Raw genomic sequence first — 15920 nt, 5'->3', positions numbered from 1 at the left:
ACCTGTAGCTTTGAAGAAGTTCATGAATTCTATACATGAAATGGCATTGAATACCTGTGGCTTTAAAGAACTCCATGAATTCTACCCGTGAAATGGCATTGAAAACCTGTAGCTTTGAAGAACTCCATGAGTTACGCATGTGAAATAGCATTGAATACCTGTATCTTTGAAAAACTCCATGAATTCTATACATGAAATGGCATTGAATACCTGTAGCTTTGAAGAACTCCATGAATTCTGCACGTGAAATAGCATTGAATACCTGTAGCTTTGAAGAACTCCATGAATTCTATACATGAAATGGCATTGAATACCTGTAGCTTTGAAGAATTCCATGAATTCTGCATGTGAAATGGCATTAATTACCTGCAGCTTTGAAGAACTCCATGAATTCTGCACGTGAAATAGAATTGAATACCTGTAGCTTTGAAGAACTCAATGAGTTCTGCACGTGAAATGGCATTAAATACCTGTAGCTTTGAAGAACTCCATGAATTCTGCATGCAAAATAGCATTGAATACCAGTAGCTTTGAAGAACTCCATGAATTCTACATGTGAAATAGCATTGAATACCTGTAGCAGTGAAGAACTCCATGAATTCTGCACATGAAATAGCATTGAATACCTGTAACTTTAAAGATATCCGTGAATTCTATACATGAAATGGCATTGAATACCTGTAGCTTTGGAGAACTCCATGAATTCTGCACGTGAAATGGCATTAAATACCTGTAGCTTCGAAGAACTCCATGAATTCTGCACGTGAAATTGCTTTAAATACATGTAGCTTTGAAGAACTCCATGAATTCTGCATGTCGAATAGCATTCAATACCTGTAGCTTTGAAGAATTCCATGAATTCTGCACGTGAAATAGCATTGAATACCTGTAGCTTTGAAGAACACCATGAATTAAGCACGTGAAACAGCATTGAATACCTGAAGCTTTGAAGAACTCCATGAATTCTGCATGTGAAATGGCATTAAATACCTGTAGCTTTGAAGAACTCAATGAATTCTGCGCATGAAATGGCATTGAATACCTGTAGCTTTGAAGAACTCCATGACTTCTGCACGTGAATTGGCATTAAATACCTGTAGCTTTGAAGAACGTCATGAATTCTGCATGTGAAATAGCATTGAATATCTGTAGCTTTGAAGAACTCCATGAATTCTGCACATGAAATGGCATTAAATACCTGTAGCTTTGAAGAACGTCATGAAATATGCATGCCAAATAGCATTAAATACCTGAAGCTTTGAAGAACTCCATGAATTCTGCACGTGAAATGGCATTGAATACCATAAGCTTTGAAGAACTCCATGAATTCTGCATGTAAAATAGCATTGAATACCTGTAGCTTTGAAGAACTCCATGAATTTTGCACATGAAATAACATTGAATACCTGTAGCTTTGAAGAACTCCATGAATTCTGCACATGAAATACCTGTAGCTTTGAAAAACTCCGTGAATTCTTTACGTGAAATGGCATTGAATACAAGTAGCTTTGAAGAACTCCATGAACTCTGCGTGTGAAATAGCATTGAATACCTGCAGCTTTTAATAAATCCATGAATTTTTCACGTGAAATTGCATTAAATACATGTAGCTTTGAAGAACTCCATGAATTCTGCATGTCGAATAGCATTAAATACCTGTAGCTTTGAAGAATTCCATGAATTCTGCACGTGAAATGGAATTAAATAACTGTAGCTTTGAAGAACTTCATGAATTCTGCATGCCAAATAGCATTAAATACCTGTAGCTTTTAAGAACTCCATGAATTCTGCACGTGAAAAAGCATTGAATACCTGTAGCTTTGAAGAACTCCATGAATTCTGCACATGAAATAGCATTGAATACCTGTTGCTTTGAAGAACTCCATGCGATACGCATGTGAAATAGCATAGATAACCTGTAGCTTTAAAGGACTCCATAAATTGTGCACATGAAATAGCAATGAATACCTGTAGCTTTGAAGAACTCCATGAATTCTGCACATGAAATGGCATTAAATACCTGTAGCTTTGAAGAATTCCATGAATTCTGCATGTGAAATGGCATTAAATACCTGTAGTTTTGAAGAACGTCATGAATTATGCATGCCAAAAGGCATTAAATTTCTGTAGCTTTGAAGAACTCCATGAATTCTGCATGTGAAATTGCATAGAATACCTTTAGCTTTGAAGAACTCCATGAATTCTGAATGTGAAATAGCATTGAATGCCTGTAGCTTTGAAGAACTCTACAAATTCTGCATGTGTAATAGCATTGAATACCTGTAGCTTTGAAGAACTCCATGAATTCTGCATGTTAAAGGGCATTTAATACCTGTAGCTTTGAAATACTCCATGAATTCTGCACATGAAATGGCATTAAATACCTGTAGCTTTGAAGAACTCCATGAATTCTGCAAGTGATATGGCATTAAATACCTGTAGCTTTGAAGAACTCCATGAATTCTGCACGTGAAATGGCATTTAATACCTGTAGCTTTGAAGAACACCATGAATTCTGCATGTGAAATGGCATTCAATACCTGTAGCATTGAAGAACTCCATGAATTCTTCACATGAAATGGCATTAAATACCTGTAGCTTTGAAGAACTCCATGAATTCTGCACGAGAAATGGCATTAAATACATGTAGCTTTGAAGAACTCCATAATTCTGCATGTCAAAAAGCATTAAATACCTGTAGCTTTGAAGAATTCCATGAATTCTGCACGTGAAATGGCATTAAATACCTGTAGCTTTGAAAGACTTCATGAATTCTGCATGCTAAATAGCATTAAATACCTGTAGCTTTGAAGAACTCCATGAATTCTGCACATGAAATAACATTGAATACCTGTAGCTTTGAAGAACTCCATGAATTCTGCACATGAAATGGAATTAGATACCTGTAGCTTTGAAGAACTCCATGAATTCTTCACGTGAAATGGCATGAATACCAGTAGCTTTGAAGAACTCCATGAACTCTGCATGTGAAATAGCATTGAATACCTGCAGCTTTGAATAAATCCATGAATTCTGCACATGAAATAGCATTGAACACCTGTAGCTTTGAAGAACTCCATGAATTCAGCACATGAAACAGCATTGAATACCTGTAGCTCTGAGGAACTCCATGCATTACACATGTGAAATAGCATAGATAACCTGTAGCTTTAAAGCACTCCATGAATTGTGCACATGAAATAGCATTGAATACCTGTAGCTTTGAAGAACTTCATGAATTCTGTAAATGAAATAGCATTGAATACCTGTAGCTTTGAAGAACTCCATGAATTCAGCACGTGAAACAGCATTGAATACCTGTAACTTTGAAGAACTCCATGAATTCAGCACATGAAACAGCATTGAATACCTGTAGCTTTGAAGAAGTCCATGAATTCTGCACATGAAATAGCATTGAATACCTGTAGCTTTGAAGAACTCCATGAATTCTGCACATGAAATAGCATTGAATACCTGTAGCCTTGAAGAACTCCATGAATTCAGCACATGAAACAGCATTGAATACCTGTAGCTTTGAAAAACTCCATGCATTAAGCATGTAAAATAGCATAGATAACCTGTAGCTTTAAAGAACTCCATGAATTGTGCACATGAAATGGCATTGAACATTTGTAGCTTTGAAGAACTCCATGAATTCAGCATGTGAACTGGAATTGAATACCTGTAGCTTTGAGAAACCCAATGAATTCTGCACATGAAATGGCATTGAATACCTGTAGCTTTGAAGAACTCCATGAATTCTTCATATGCAATAGCATTGAATACCAGTATCTTTGAAGAACTCCATGAAATCTGCACATGAAATAGCATTGAATACCTGTAGCTTTGAAGAAGTTCATGAATTATTCACATGAAATAGAATTGAATACCTGTAGCTTTGAAGAACTCCGTGAATTCTGCACGTGAAATGGCCCTCATTTCTCCAAACAACTGTGTCTTCAGGTGATACTTTTCCTTAATCATACAAAAAAAAACGTTATAGAATATGATGGTAAAATATTACTGTGAAACTAATCTTTTTTGTCAGACACTAATTTTCTGCCCCTCTTAACCAGGAAATCAGATGTCAAAGTCTCAAGTCTTATATCAGACATAAAAAACAATCTTTGAATTTAAGATAAAACAAAAACGCCAGATTTTATGATTCCATGAAACTTCATGACCATGAAAATAAATAAAGCTACACAATTATTTCCAGGTCAATCATAAAGACTCTTAACATTTCAGTTGACAGATATTTCAAAATTATAATTTAGAAAAAAAAATCACATTTGCACATCTTAACCTAGCAAAATACAAAAACAAGGGACAAAATTGTCACAAAACCAGGTTTTCAATAACAAAAAGTCTGATAAAGGGAGACAACTGCAACTCAAAATGTGCATTGCTTCTGATTGTTCATCACAATTACCCCCCTTGTTTCAAAATCAATCTATCAATCTTTTTTTAGTTATGGCGACCTTGACCTTGGAGATATCTACGTAATTCTTTCGCGCGACACACCATACAATGATGGTGAACAAATGTCCCAAAAATCTGACATTGAATGACATATTTATGGCCTGGACAAGCTCATTTATGGCCATTTTTGACCTTTAAACTCTAAGTGTGACCTTGACCTTGGAGATATCGACGTAATTCTTTCGCGCGACACACCGTCCAATGATGGTGAACAAATGTGAAGTTATGGCCCGGACAAGCTCATTTATGGCCATTTTTGACCTTTGAACTCAAAGTGTGACCTTGAAATTGGAGATATTGATGCAATTCTTTCGCGCGACACACCGTTCTATGATGGTGAACATATGTGCCGAATGATTTTAAAATCTGACAATGAACGACATAGTTATGGCCCGGACAAGCTTGTTCCGCCCGCCCGCCAGTCAGCCCGCCCGCATTCGCCAATCTAATAACCAGTTTTTTCCTTTGGAAAACCTGGTTAACAAAAGGACATGATGGCCCAAAAAAAGCTGAGCTGAGATCAATGTCCAAAAACAATAATATATATGACCTGGTGACCTTTTTATCTACTTTAAGTGACCCAGTTTTAAATATCGCCCTATAGGTGCAAAAAGATACTATGTGCCTTCTAATTTCAATGCCACATAATACTTTTTGCACCAATTGGGCGATAGAGCAAATGACAAGCCTTCACACTATGATGTATTGCTGTTTGGTCACAAGTAAGGTATTTATAGTGTTTAAAGGTTTTCTTAGAGTTGCCCTTGTGACCTAGTTTTTTTTACTTTACATGCTCCGTGCTCAGGCTACATGATTAGTAATTCCAATATATTCCATAGCCGACTATGAGTTTATAAAGTAAATAGTATATTACTGATTAAGATATATAAATATACATTCCTTTAGCGCCAAGTGCTTTTGAAATTAACATTATTAGAAATCAAACTGCTCTTTTCATTGTCAAAAGAATCTTCTTTTTGTCATTAGAACTGATGTCATTGTAAGTCGCCGACTCATAATGGATATGATGTCTGCCTAGCGACCGAGACGTCACAGGTTTGATCTCCACTGTAGAGGGTTCCTTAGATCTACCCAGGTACGGACTCATTAATGTCTCCACTGTAGGGGGTTCCTTAGATCTACCCAGGTATGGACTCATTAATGTCTCCACTATAGGGGGTTCCTTCAATCTACCCAGGTACGGACTCATTAATGTCTCCACTGTAGGGGGTTCCTTAGATCTACCCAGGTACGGACTCATTAATGTCTCCACTGTAGGGAGTTCCTTAAATCTACCCAGGTACAGACTCATTAATGTCTCCACTGTAGGAGGTTCCTTAGATCTACCCAGGTATGGACTCATTAATGTCTCCACTGTAGGGGGTTCCTTAGATCTACCCAGGTACGGACTCATTAATGTCTCCACTGTAGGGGGTTCCTTAGATCTACCCAGGTACGGACTCAGGTTTGATCTCCACTGTAGGGGGTTCCTTAGATCTACCCAGGTACGGACTCATTAATGTCTCCACTGTAGGGGGTTCCTTAAATCTACCCAGGTACGGACTCATTAATGTCTCCACTGTAGGAGGTTCCTTAGATCTACCCAGGTACGGACTCATTAATGTCTCCACTGTAGGGGGTTCCTTAGATCTACCCAGGTACGGACTCATTAATGTCTCCACTGTAGGGGGTTCCTTAAATCTACCCAGGTAGATCATTGTCAAAAGAATCTTCTTTTTGTCATTAGAACTGATGTCATTGTAAGTCGCCGACTCATAATGGATATGGTGTCTGCCTAGCGACCGAGACGTCACAGGTTTGATCTCCACTGTAGGGGGTTCCTTAGATCTACCCAGGTACGGACTCATTAATGTCTCCACTGTAGGGGGTTCCTTAGATCTACCCAGGTATGGACTCATTAATGTTTCCACTGTAGGGGGTTCCTTCAATCTACCCAGGTACGTACTCATTAATGTCTCCACTGTAGGGGGTTCCTTAGATCTACCCAGGTACGGACTCATTAATGTCTCCACTGTAGGGAGTTCCTTAAGTCTACCCAGGTATGGACTCATTAATGTCTCCACTGTAGGGGGTTCCTTAGATCTACCCAGGTACGGACTCATTAATGTCTCCACTGTAGGGGGTTCCTTAGATCTACCCAGGTACGGACTCAGGTTTGATCTCCACTGTAGGGGGTTCCTTAGATCTACCCAGGTACGGACTCATTAATGTCTCCACTGTAGGGGGTTCCTTAAATCTACCCAGGTACGGACTCATTAATGTCTCCACTGTAGGGGGTTCCTTAGATCTACCCAGGTACGGACTCATTAATGTCTCCTTTGTAGGGGGTTCCTTAGATCTACCCAGGTACAGACTCATTAATGTCTCCACTGTAGGGAGTTCCTTAAATCTACCCAGGTACGGACTCATTAATGTCTCCACTGTAGGGGGTTCCTTCGATCTACCCAGGTACGGACTCATTAATGTCTCCACTGTAGGGGGTTCCTTAGATCTACCCAGGAACGGACTCATTAATGTCTCCACTGTAGGGGGTTCCTTAGATCTACCCAGGTACGGACTCAGATTTGATCTCCACTGTAGGGGGTTCCTTAGATCTACCCAGGTACAGACTCATTAATGTCTCCACTGTAGGGGGTTTCTAAGATCTACCAAGGTACGGACTCATTAATGTCTCCACTGTAGGGTGTTCCTTCGATCTACCAAGGTACGGACTCAGGTTTGATCTCCACTGTAGGGGGTTCCTAAGATCTACCCAGGTACAGCTCATTAATGTCTCCACTGTAGGGGGTTCCTTAGATCTACCCAGGTACGGACTCATTAATGTCTCCACTGTAGGGGGTTCCTTAGATCTACCCAGGTACGGACTCATTAATGTCTCCACTGTAGGGGGTTCCTTAGATCTACCCAGGTACGGACTCAGGTTTGATCTCCACTGTAGGGGGCTCCTTAGATCTACCCAGGTACGGACTCATTAATGTCTCCACTGTAGGGGGTTCCTTAGATCTACCCAGGTACGGACTCAGGTTTGATCTCCACTGTAGGGGGTTCCTTAGATCTACCCAGGTACGGACTCATTAATGTCTCCACTGTAGGGGGTTCCTTCGATCTACCCAGGTACGGACTCAGGTTTGATCTCCACTGTAGGGGGTTCCTTAGATCTACCCAGGTACGGACTTATTAATGTCTCCACTGTAGGGGGTTCCTTAGATCTACCCATGTACGGACTCAGGTTTGATCTCCACTGTAGGGGGTTCCTTAGATCTACCCAGGTACGGACTCATTAATGTTTTAATAAGCCTTAGGCTGTTGATGCAATTGAGCTAAAATTAATTGGTTTAAAACTCTATATGCATTGTATTATTTAAGGCTGAAACATACTTATTTATATTACGGTATAAATTATTATAAATATTTATACAAAAATTGATGACACGATATTGACTTACAAGATACTCAGCTTGCCTCTGTCTGACCTGCTCAATTGGCACAGACTGAATGAGCTGTGTAGTACGATGTGCCTCTGTCAGGGTCTTAACAATTGTGTCAATTTCCTACAACATTATCCACAATTGTGCAAATTTCCTACAACATTATCCACAAGTGTGTCAATTTCCTACAAAATGATCCACAATTGTGTCAATTTCCTTCAAAATGATCCAAAGTTGTGTCATTTCCTAAAAAAAAATATTTATAAGTGTCTCAATTTCCTACACAATTATTCACAAGTGTGTCAGTTTCCTACAAAATTATCAAAAATTGTGTCATTTCCTCAAAAAGTATTCACACTTGTCTTGATTTCCTACTCAATTAATCTATTCACAAGTGTGTCAATTTCCTACACAATTATTCACAAATGTGACAATTTCCTACAAAATTATTCACAAATGTGTCAATTTCTTACAGAATTATTCAAAATTTTAATCAAAAAGCGCAGTTTCTGCAAGTGAACAGATAAGATCAGCACTGACACTGAACATTTCAGCAAAACGTAATGTAAAAGATGTTTAGATGGGTTTGTGCAATTAACATCTAAGACATTAAAAAGACCTATAATTTCTAATCAGAAGATTTCATGACGCAAATTTTGTCAATGCAGAGGTTTTCAACATAATTTTTCCAAATAGGCGCAGTACTGGTACTTTTCCCTCTTAAGCAAAAAAGATTGCTGTACCTTCAGTGTTATTCCCATGCGTAAATAATGGGGAATAGTGGTCACACTGGCTGACTCTGATGAGCTCTTCTGTGTTAAACCAGTTGATTGTGAAGAATGTAATTCACTGTCCTTCGACTGTTGGAATGATGAGCTAGAACCCTGAGAGAACTCTGTGGGGCTCGACTGACAACCAGTTCCCTCCCCTGACGCTGAAGATAACATTTTACCTGAAAGGTACATGAGAGAATGGTATCTCAGACACACATACCAAAAACTAGCGAGAGAAAGACCGAAATATAAAGCTGATTGCTGTGCCTTTTATGCTCCTTTTTGCAACTCCGCCCAATTGCCTCCCTGGACTGGGGATACAAAAAGTGAGAAAATACAATGCGTTTTAATTAATGGAATAAACAACAATAAAGCCTTTGTCTAAAAAACCTTCCTTACATTTGTATACCAAAAAAATCCTATGGTGAAGCAAGCTAATTAAAAAATGTACCCAGACTGACTTGATTTTACAATATGCCATTTTTTATGCCCCCCCCCCCAGCAGCTACCCCTAAAATAATATCAGATACGATAGTTTCTCACTCAGCCTTTAATTAAGCTTTAATGGTAATGGTTCACACTTTGGAAACATGACAATGTTCCAAAAAAGTCACTTAGTAAGAGTATTCTTCTTTTTTTGCTATTGTAATTAAGACAGTTCAGAACATTATAGATTGGTAAGTTAAACTTTTTACTGAGATTTAAAAAAACACGAAAATCTGTGAACAAGTCCCTTTAACTATACTTTTGAAAATTACTTTTTACTACTGCTCTCACACTTTTCCCTTTAAAGGCTAAAGGTCTCCATGGCATAGTGGATATTATGTCCACCTAGCCTTCTGGAGGTCATCGGGGGCCTTCCCGATATCTCCCCAAAGACACAATCTACTGGTTCTACCCACTAAGTGGATTCAAGAGCGTTTCAATAAGCCTTGGGCTTTCGATGCAATCAAGCATAAATAAATAGGTTTAACACTAAAATGAAACAAGGACATGGGAAAGATCTAAAGCAAAATATAAAGCCAGGTCCTAAGCCTTGCTTATCCACCCCATCCCAAGTGCCCCTCAGGGGCCGTATTCCAGTAGCTTCTTAAGTTTTCACTTAAGTTAAGAAATTTCTTAAATAAATTTCTTAAGTTAAATTTGAAATGTAAAAAAACAAAACATGAGACGCTTAGTATTTGTCTTTAAGAAATTGCTTTAAGAGTTAAAGGAATTTAACTTAAATTTTAAATATATGAGAAAAAATACACAGAGTTAAGAAATTATTAAGTTTATTAAGCTACCAGAATTTAACTTTAGTGAAATCTTATGTTTAAAGAAACAATGGCGGAGATAAGAAAAAATATTGCGCAATGTTTCAACTTAAGTTACTTTTTAACTTAAGAAGCTACTGGAATACGGCCCCTGGACTGGTTACACAAAGCACAAAAAGTGTGAAAATTCAATGACATTTAAAATTAATTGATATTAAAAAATCTATGGAAATGAAAAGCCTTACTAATGATTTCACACTTTGCCCTTAAAAAGGCTGACATGCTAATTTTCAAACTTGATTTAAACTTACTAATCAAGGACTCCAAACTAGTATTATCAGCAGCTTGTGTAAAGGCGATTTCCAACAGATTTCCCTCATCCATACCCTTCTGCAATTCTATACAATAGCTGGTCCCTGCGATTGGTTCATTCAAATCACTTGACTGGTTTTCTATTATCACCACCTCAACTGTGGAAATTGTCTGGTTCCCATTGGACAGACTGGTTCCCAAATTCTTATTGAGGCTCTTTTCTTGCGCTTCAAGTGTCTTCACCTCTTTGATATTCTTGTTTTTGTGGTTGGTTGTGTAACGGCCGATTTTGATAGCTGGAGAAGAACACATTTCAATTGAACACAACATAAGGGACTATGTCTAGTACCGTACTGAAACATAAATTACACACAGTTTTCAATCCCAAAATTTGATTTTAATAAGTGGTTGAAGGATATTAATTGAAACAAGGCTTTTCTGATTGCTAATTTGTACAAAATTAATTATGATATTACTATTACCCATAATAGACACCATGTTGGCATTTAAAAAATTAAGTGTGCTGTATACATGGATGCACGTATTAATTGGTAAAGATTGTTATGTTTATCTAATGAAATATAGGCTGCTTATGGAATATGAATGTTATTTAATCATTAAGAGATATTTGTAAAATATGTTTGCCCTTGTGACCAACTGGCAGACAAATGCAAAGAAATATAATCCAACTTCTTGGAAGGGGGGGGGCATAGTTACCTGCTTATAAATACTATCTAGCTGTATTAGATAGGGAAAATTATTGTGTTAATATCCAATAACATTTGCGTTTTGAAACGTTCATGTTTATCTACTGAAATACAGGCTGAGAATGGGATATGTGTCATAATGTGTGTTACTATATCAACAAGAGATGTTGGTAAAACATGTGTGCCCCTGTGACCAACTAGCGGACTAATGCAACTAAATATACTCCCACTACTTCTAAGGGGACATAATTACTGGTTTATAAACAGTTATCAAGCAGTATTTGTGATGGATTATAATTTTACAAATATTGAATAACAATTGTAATTTGAAATATAAAAAAAGCTTTTTATAATAAAACAGTAACCCATATTCAGTGACCTGACTGTCTGAACTATTCTGTCTTAAGGTACACTATGTACTATACTTTATAATATACTATATTATACTGGGGGTAGGTTTGGTTTGAGTCAAATAAATGAGACCTTCAAAACAAACTTAAGCTTTGATTTTACATTGAAACCTTATTGCAAATAAAAAAGAAGCTTTACAGTCAACCACTAGTCCAGGGTCTATAAAATGTGATAGTATTGGCCAGCTGCTAAATTCTCTTCATGTCGACAATATTCTACATATCAAAAATCAGTGTGACAAACGAGGTTCCCGAAAAGAGAAAGCATAGTGTCATCAGGCTTTTTCGTGGAGTATCTATGGATTCATTAAACAGACCCATTCCCAAAGTGCAAAAAAGAATTGAAAGAAAGTTACAACGTTGAATTTTTTTAAGAAGTGACTAAGGATAATACTATATCCCAATTTTATTTCCATTAGATATAACAAAGAATATAGCTATCATTTATATGATTTGTTATAATTATAATTATTATAAAGAGTTATATAAAATTCATTTTTTCCCATATCAGTGTACTTTTGTTTCGAAAAAATTCCCAATACGAAAATTGCATTTTGGTGAAAATGACCAGAAAAAGACCTTAGAGAACACTACTTGTCATAAAAATTTCAAACCATTTTGTGACATCCCCATCATTAGACATCTTTCATATCTACACGCTGGGCAGCCATTTTTGTATGGCCCTTGCTTCCACATTTCCTGTTCCCCCTTCTGACATTTGCACTGGTAGTTGACCTCTTTCTTTTTTAGCGTGCGGCGAAAGAAAGCCTTTAAGAAAGCAAAATAAATATAATGTAAAATCATTTATAATATTCACCGGCATCAAATTTTGTGGTAATTAAAAAGAATATTTTTTGTGAACACGTTTTTTCGTTGATTTCTGGAAATAATAAAGAGGCCATTCTCAGATATATTTATGTTACACCAAGGATTTCAGTAGATTATGTAAACCAGTAGTCAAAAATTGACCCAAGGTCTCAAAATAATGAGGGGTCAAACTAAAAATCATAATGGTCAAAATACTGAAGTAACTTGAAATGTTCCTAAATGCATGTTTAAGGTTTTGTTATAACTTATTTATCATAATAATGAAAAACATTTTCACAAAAATTTTATTATTTCCATAAATGATCATTTCGGGTCATTTTTCAAGTTGGATTGTGGAAAACAAATGTGTCAAAATGATGTAAGGCTAATTTTGTGCAGGAGTCAAAAATGAGAAAATTGCAACTTGCATTGCATCAAAATGCAGGATACTGCTTCAATTGAAATCACTGAAACCTAGTGGACTGGTCAACCAATGAGATCAACAAAAGTTCACGTCCCAGTATTAATAATGATTTTACAGTAATTTAAAGAGAACCTAATGCCCGGGTTTAGAAAGCTTGAGTCTAAAATACTTGCAAACTGTATAATTTTTTTGTCAATTTAAGTCCACAAGTGGACATAAATGTGATATTGTTTCATATTTAAATACGCTGTATACAGATTTTTAAAAATTTAAGATTGATAATGTATCAGAATTAAAACTTTGTTATTTCATTGAAAAAACTTTTTCCTATGCAGCAATTGTTTTTCCCAATTGGGAAAAGTACCAGTACCAGCCCTATTGAGAAAAGATTGTGTGCAAAACCCTGAAATTGGGAAAATTCAGGTTCAAGTCTTCACATTGGAAATTGGTGTATTTTATATTTTGCTAACAAATACTTAAAAATTGATATAAACTAAGTGATGGCAAGTAATCAATATTATAAATACTAAGGTTCAAGCCATGGAGCTTCATTATAGGGAAACTAACTTAATGGTGCATTTTATTTTATTTATTTATTTTCTTTCTGAAAACCTCTATTTGGGAATTTTTCTGACAGAAATTGGGAAATTTGACTTTTCTGGTACTTTATAATGAAGGAAAAAATTGCTGACTACCAGTATATAAGAAAACAAGCAAATGATACTTTGTTTGATAAGTACATTACCAAATGTAAAATTAGTGTTTTGCAAAATGTATGGTACTTTCATATATAAGATATTAGTGGACCATTTTATAAATTATTGTTTGAAGCTAATAGCTTCATGTTTATAAACCATTTATATTTAAACTATTGTAGTTATAAAAACACTTGCATCTTTTTAATAAAATAAATATCATTTCTGAGGCAAAACTTATCAATACAAAATTCTATAAATCATATGATTGTTAAAAGATTTATAGAAACATTAAAACATAGTACCTTGCATGGCTCACAGGTATTGGTCCCATAGTGATAGCCTGATGACTTTTCATCACATATCTTACATGGAGGCAGAATGGCCTCAGGTGGGGGGTCAGGATTCTTCACCCGATTTCTTTTACGTTTGATTTTAGGCTGCAAATCAGATGGTTGTGGATTGCTGCCAATAACCAGTTCCCCTTCCTGTAGTGTTGGCTGACAACGCTGCACAACCTTTAAGGCCGAGGTCAACTCTTCACCGATAATTTCGCTGTCAGTGGAACGATTCACTTTGGAAAGCCAGGAGGAATGTAAATTGTCTGTTATGTCAAGATTAATATGAGGGTTGATGTCTTCATTAGAATTATCAGACCCCATTAAATCCTTGCTTCGCACTTCATTGGAGGTGATGGTGGGAAACGTTTCCATCTCCTCGACAAAACGGTGAATTCCATCTTCAGAAGTGAGCAGGTCATTTTTCGCTGCCACTAAAGACGTCATGTTGTCGGCATGGCAACTGGGCTCATGTAAAACTGTTACCTTCTGGTGAACATTATCTGCATCATTCAGGTCCACTGGTTTTGGTCCCAAAGGAAGTGGGGATGCATACAGGAGAGCTTGCTCAATAATGTGCGATAAATCGGAATCCATCCTAAACGGCTGAATGCCTAAACATATATAGTAAACTGTGTATGAATAAAATGCATGGTAATGATGACAATAATAAGATGTTTTTAAAGAGATTCAAAGATGTAACATTTGAAAGTTCACAGAATAAGAGTTTCACAGCTTCTGTATTCATTACTTCAGCTAGACTTTAATAGGTCGGTGTAATGGATAAGGTGTCTGCCAAGCGACCGGGTCAGTGGTCATGGGTTCGATCCCCACTGTGGGAGCGTTCTTTAGATTTCCCCAAAAGACACCAAGTACTGGTTTTAGGCCCAGGAAACAGACTCGAGAGTGTTTCAATAAGCCTGAGGCTTTCGATGCAATCGAGCTAAAATAAATATGTTTAAACTAAAAAGATTGGCACAGCACCCATTCTTCCCCGTCTGACCCCAACTCTTTCCTTTTTTCTGATAACATTATTATACCGCAGATTTTATTTGAAGTTTCAATAAATTAACTAATTGTTGACAGTGTAACTAGTTTTGTTTTAGTTACAGAAACTATAATTTCTTTTAAAATGCATGTAATATGAAATATATTTGTGTAACACATGCTATATTGAACATATTATGCCAAAGCAATAATATGAGCCTATCGCTAAAGTGCCCTTTTGAAGAAAGAGTGCGCTACTCAAATCCCAGCTGAAATTGAGCATTGTTATTTCTGATACTAGTCAATCATTGCATAAGAAATTAGCTGAAATAATTCGCGTTCAGAATAAAGTCTGCCAAATCAAAATCATCAAAAGACTCTAGGGCGGCAATTTATATTGACTACATAAGAAATGTGAGAAGATCCAACTAAGACTGAAAACACCGGTATCTGAGTCTGAGATTATCTTCGAAAATCTATCTATCTATACTGTCTAACTCCCCTTGCGGGTATTATTGACAGGTGCGCAGTCAGTGCAAGATAAAAGTGTTAAAAGTGAATAAGTGAGAAAGATAAAAGTATGTTCGATCAATCATGCATGGTGAAGTGATTTAAAGTTAAAGCTGATAAAAACATGTCTCTCAGAGTTCAAGGGGCAGAAGGGGAAAGCAGGGACCGCTTAAACTCTTCAAGATCAGGATGTAATACTGTAGTGGCAGGGAGGTTGTTCCACATCACAATAGCACTTGGGAAAAATGAAAACTTATAATAATCTGCAGTGGTATGTGGATCTGTCTGAAAGAGAGGGGCCGGGTGCATGTAACGAGTGAATCTGGTGGGTCGCTCGATATATGATGGTAGTGGCACGGCTACTAAACCTTCAACAATTTTGAAAAAGATTATTAATTTAGTGTCATTTCGTCTGTCTTGTAGGGTCTGCCAATCAAGTTCCTGTTGTTTGGAGGTGACACTGTCATATGGAGAAAAATTGTTTGACCCAGCGGACTGCTCGACGCTGTACATTTTCAATTTTTTGTATATTTTGTAAAGTGTAAATGATTGACATTGTCGGAAAGAATTCTGTTAATTGCTGCCAGAATTCGTTCATATATTGCATAATAGCTCCAAAACACTACCTCTTCCGTTATTTTTCCGAAATGTGGCGCCCGACCAGGTTTGTTATTATGTTCTTGCTTTTAACCTTAAAGGTAGGAACAAAATGTCTGTACCACGTGATATTAGTTTCCAACACGTGACTACACTTGCACAATGTGGAAGCG

General features: G+C 36.9%; 1 protein-coding gene across 1 annotated transcript in view; it reads right to left on the bottom strand.

The window, feature by feature from the left end:
- The window catches only part of LOC127858514 (nuclear receptor ROR-beta-like), a 30161-nt gene extending 14277 nt beyond the window's left edge, over positions 1-15884 (bottom strand). Inside the window, exons 1-7 of the mRNA XM_052395714.1 lie at positions 15777-15884; positions 13621-14267; positions 12004-12157; positions 10272-10568; positions 8675-8883; positions 7950-8054; positions 3891-3975 (exon numbers count right to left, since the gene is read on the bottom strand). Of these exons, the coding sequence (XP_052251674.1) occupies positions 3891-3975; positions 7950-8054; positions 8675-8883; positions 10272-10568; positions 12004-12157; positions 13621-14250 (1480 nt within the window). The 5' untranslated portion in view covers positions 14251-14267; positions 15777-15884. The remainder of the gene's footprint in view (positions 1-3890; positions 3976-7949; positions 8055-8674; positions 8884-10271; positions 10569-12003; positions 12158-13620; positions 14268-15776) is intronic.
- Between the last annotated feature and the right edge of the window lie 36 nt (positions 15885-15920).

Source organism: Dreissena polymorpha, chromosome 14 (genome assembly GCF_020536995.1).
Source record: "Dreissena polymorpha isolate Duluth1 chromosome 14, UMN_Dpol_1.0, whole genome shotgun sequence".
Classification (NCBI taxonomy): Eukaryota; Metazoa; Mollusca; class Bivalvia; order Myida; family Dreissenidae; genus Dreissena; species Dreissena polymorpha.
The sequence above is the reverse complement of the archived record's forward strand: the minus strand, read 5'-3'. Positions and strand labels throughout refer to the sequence as shown.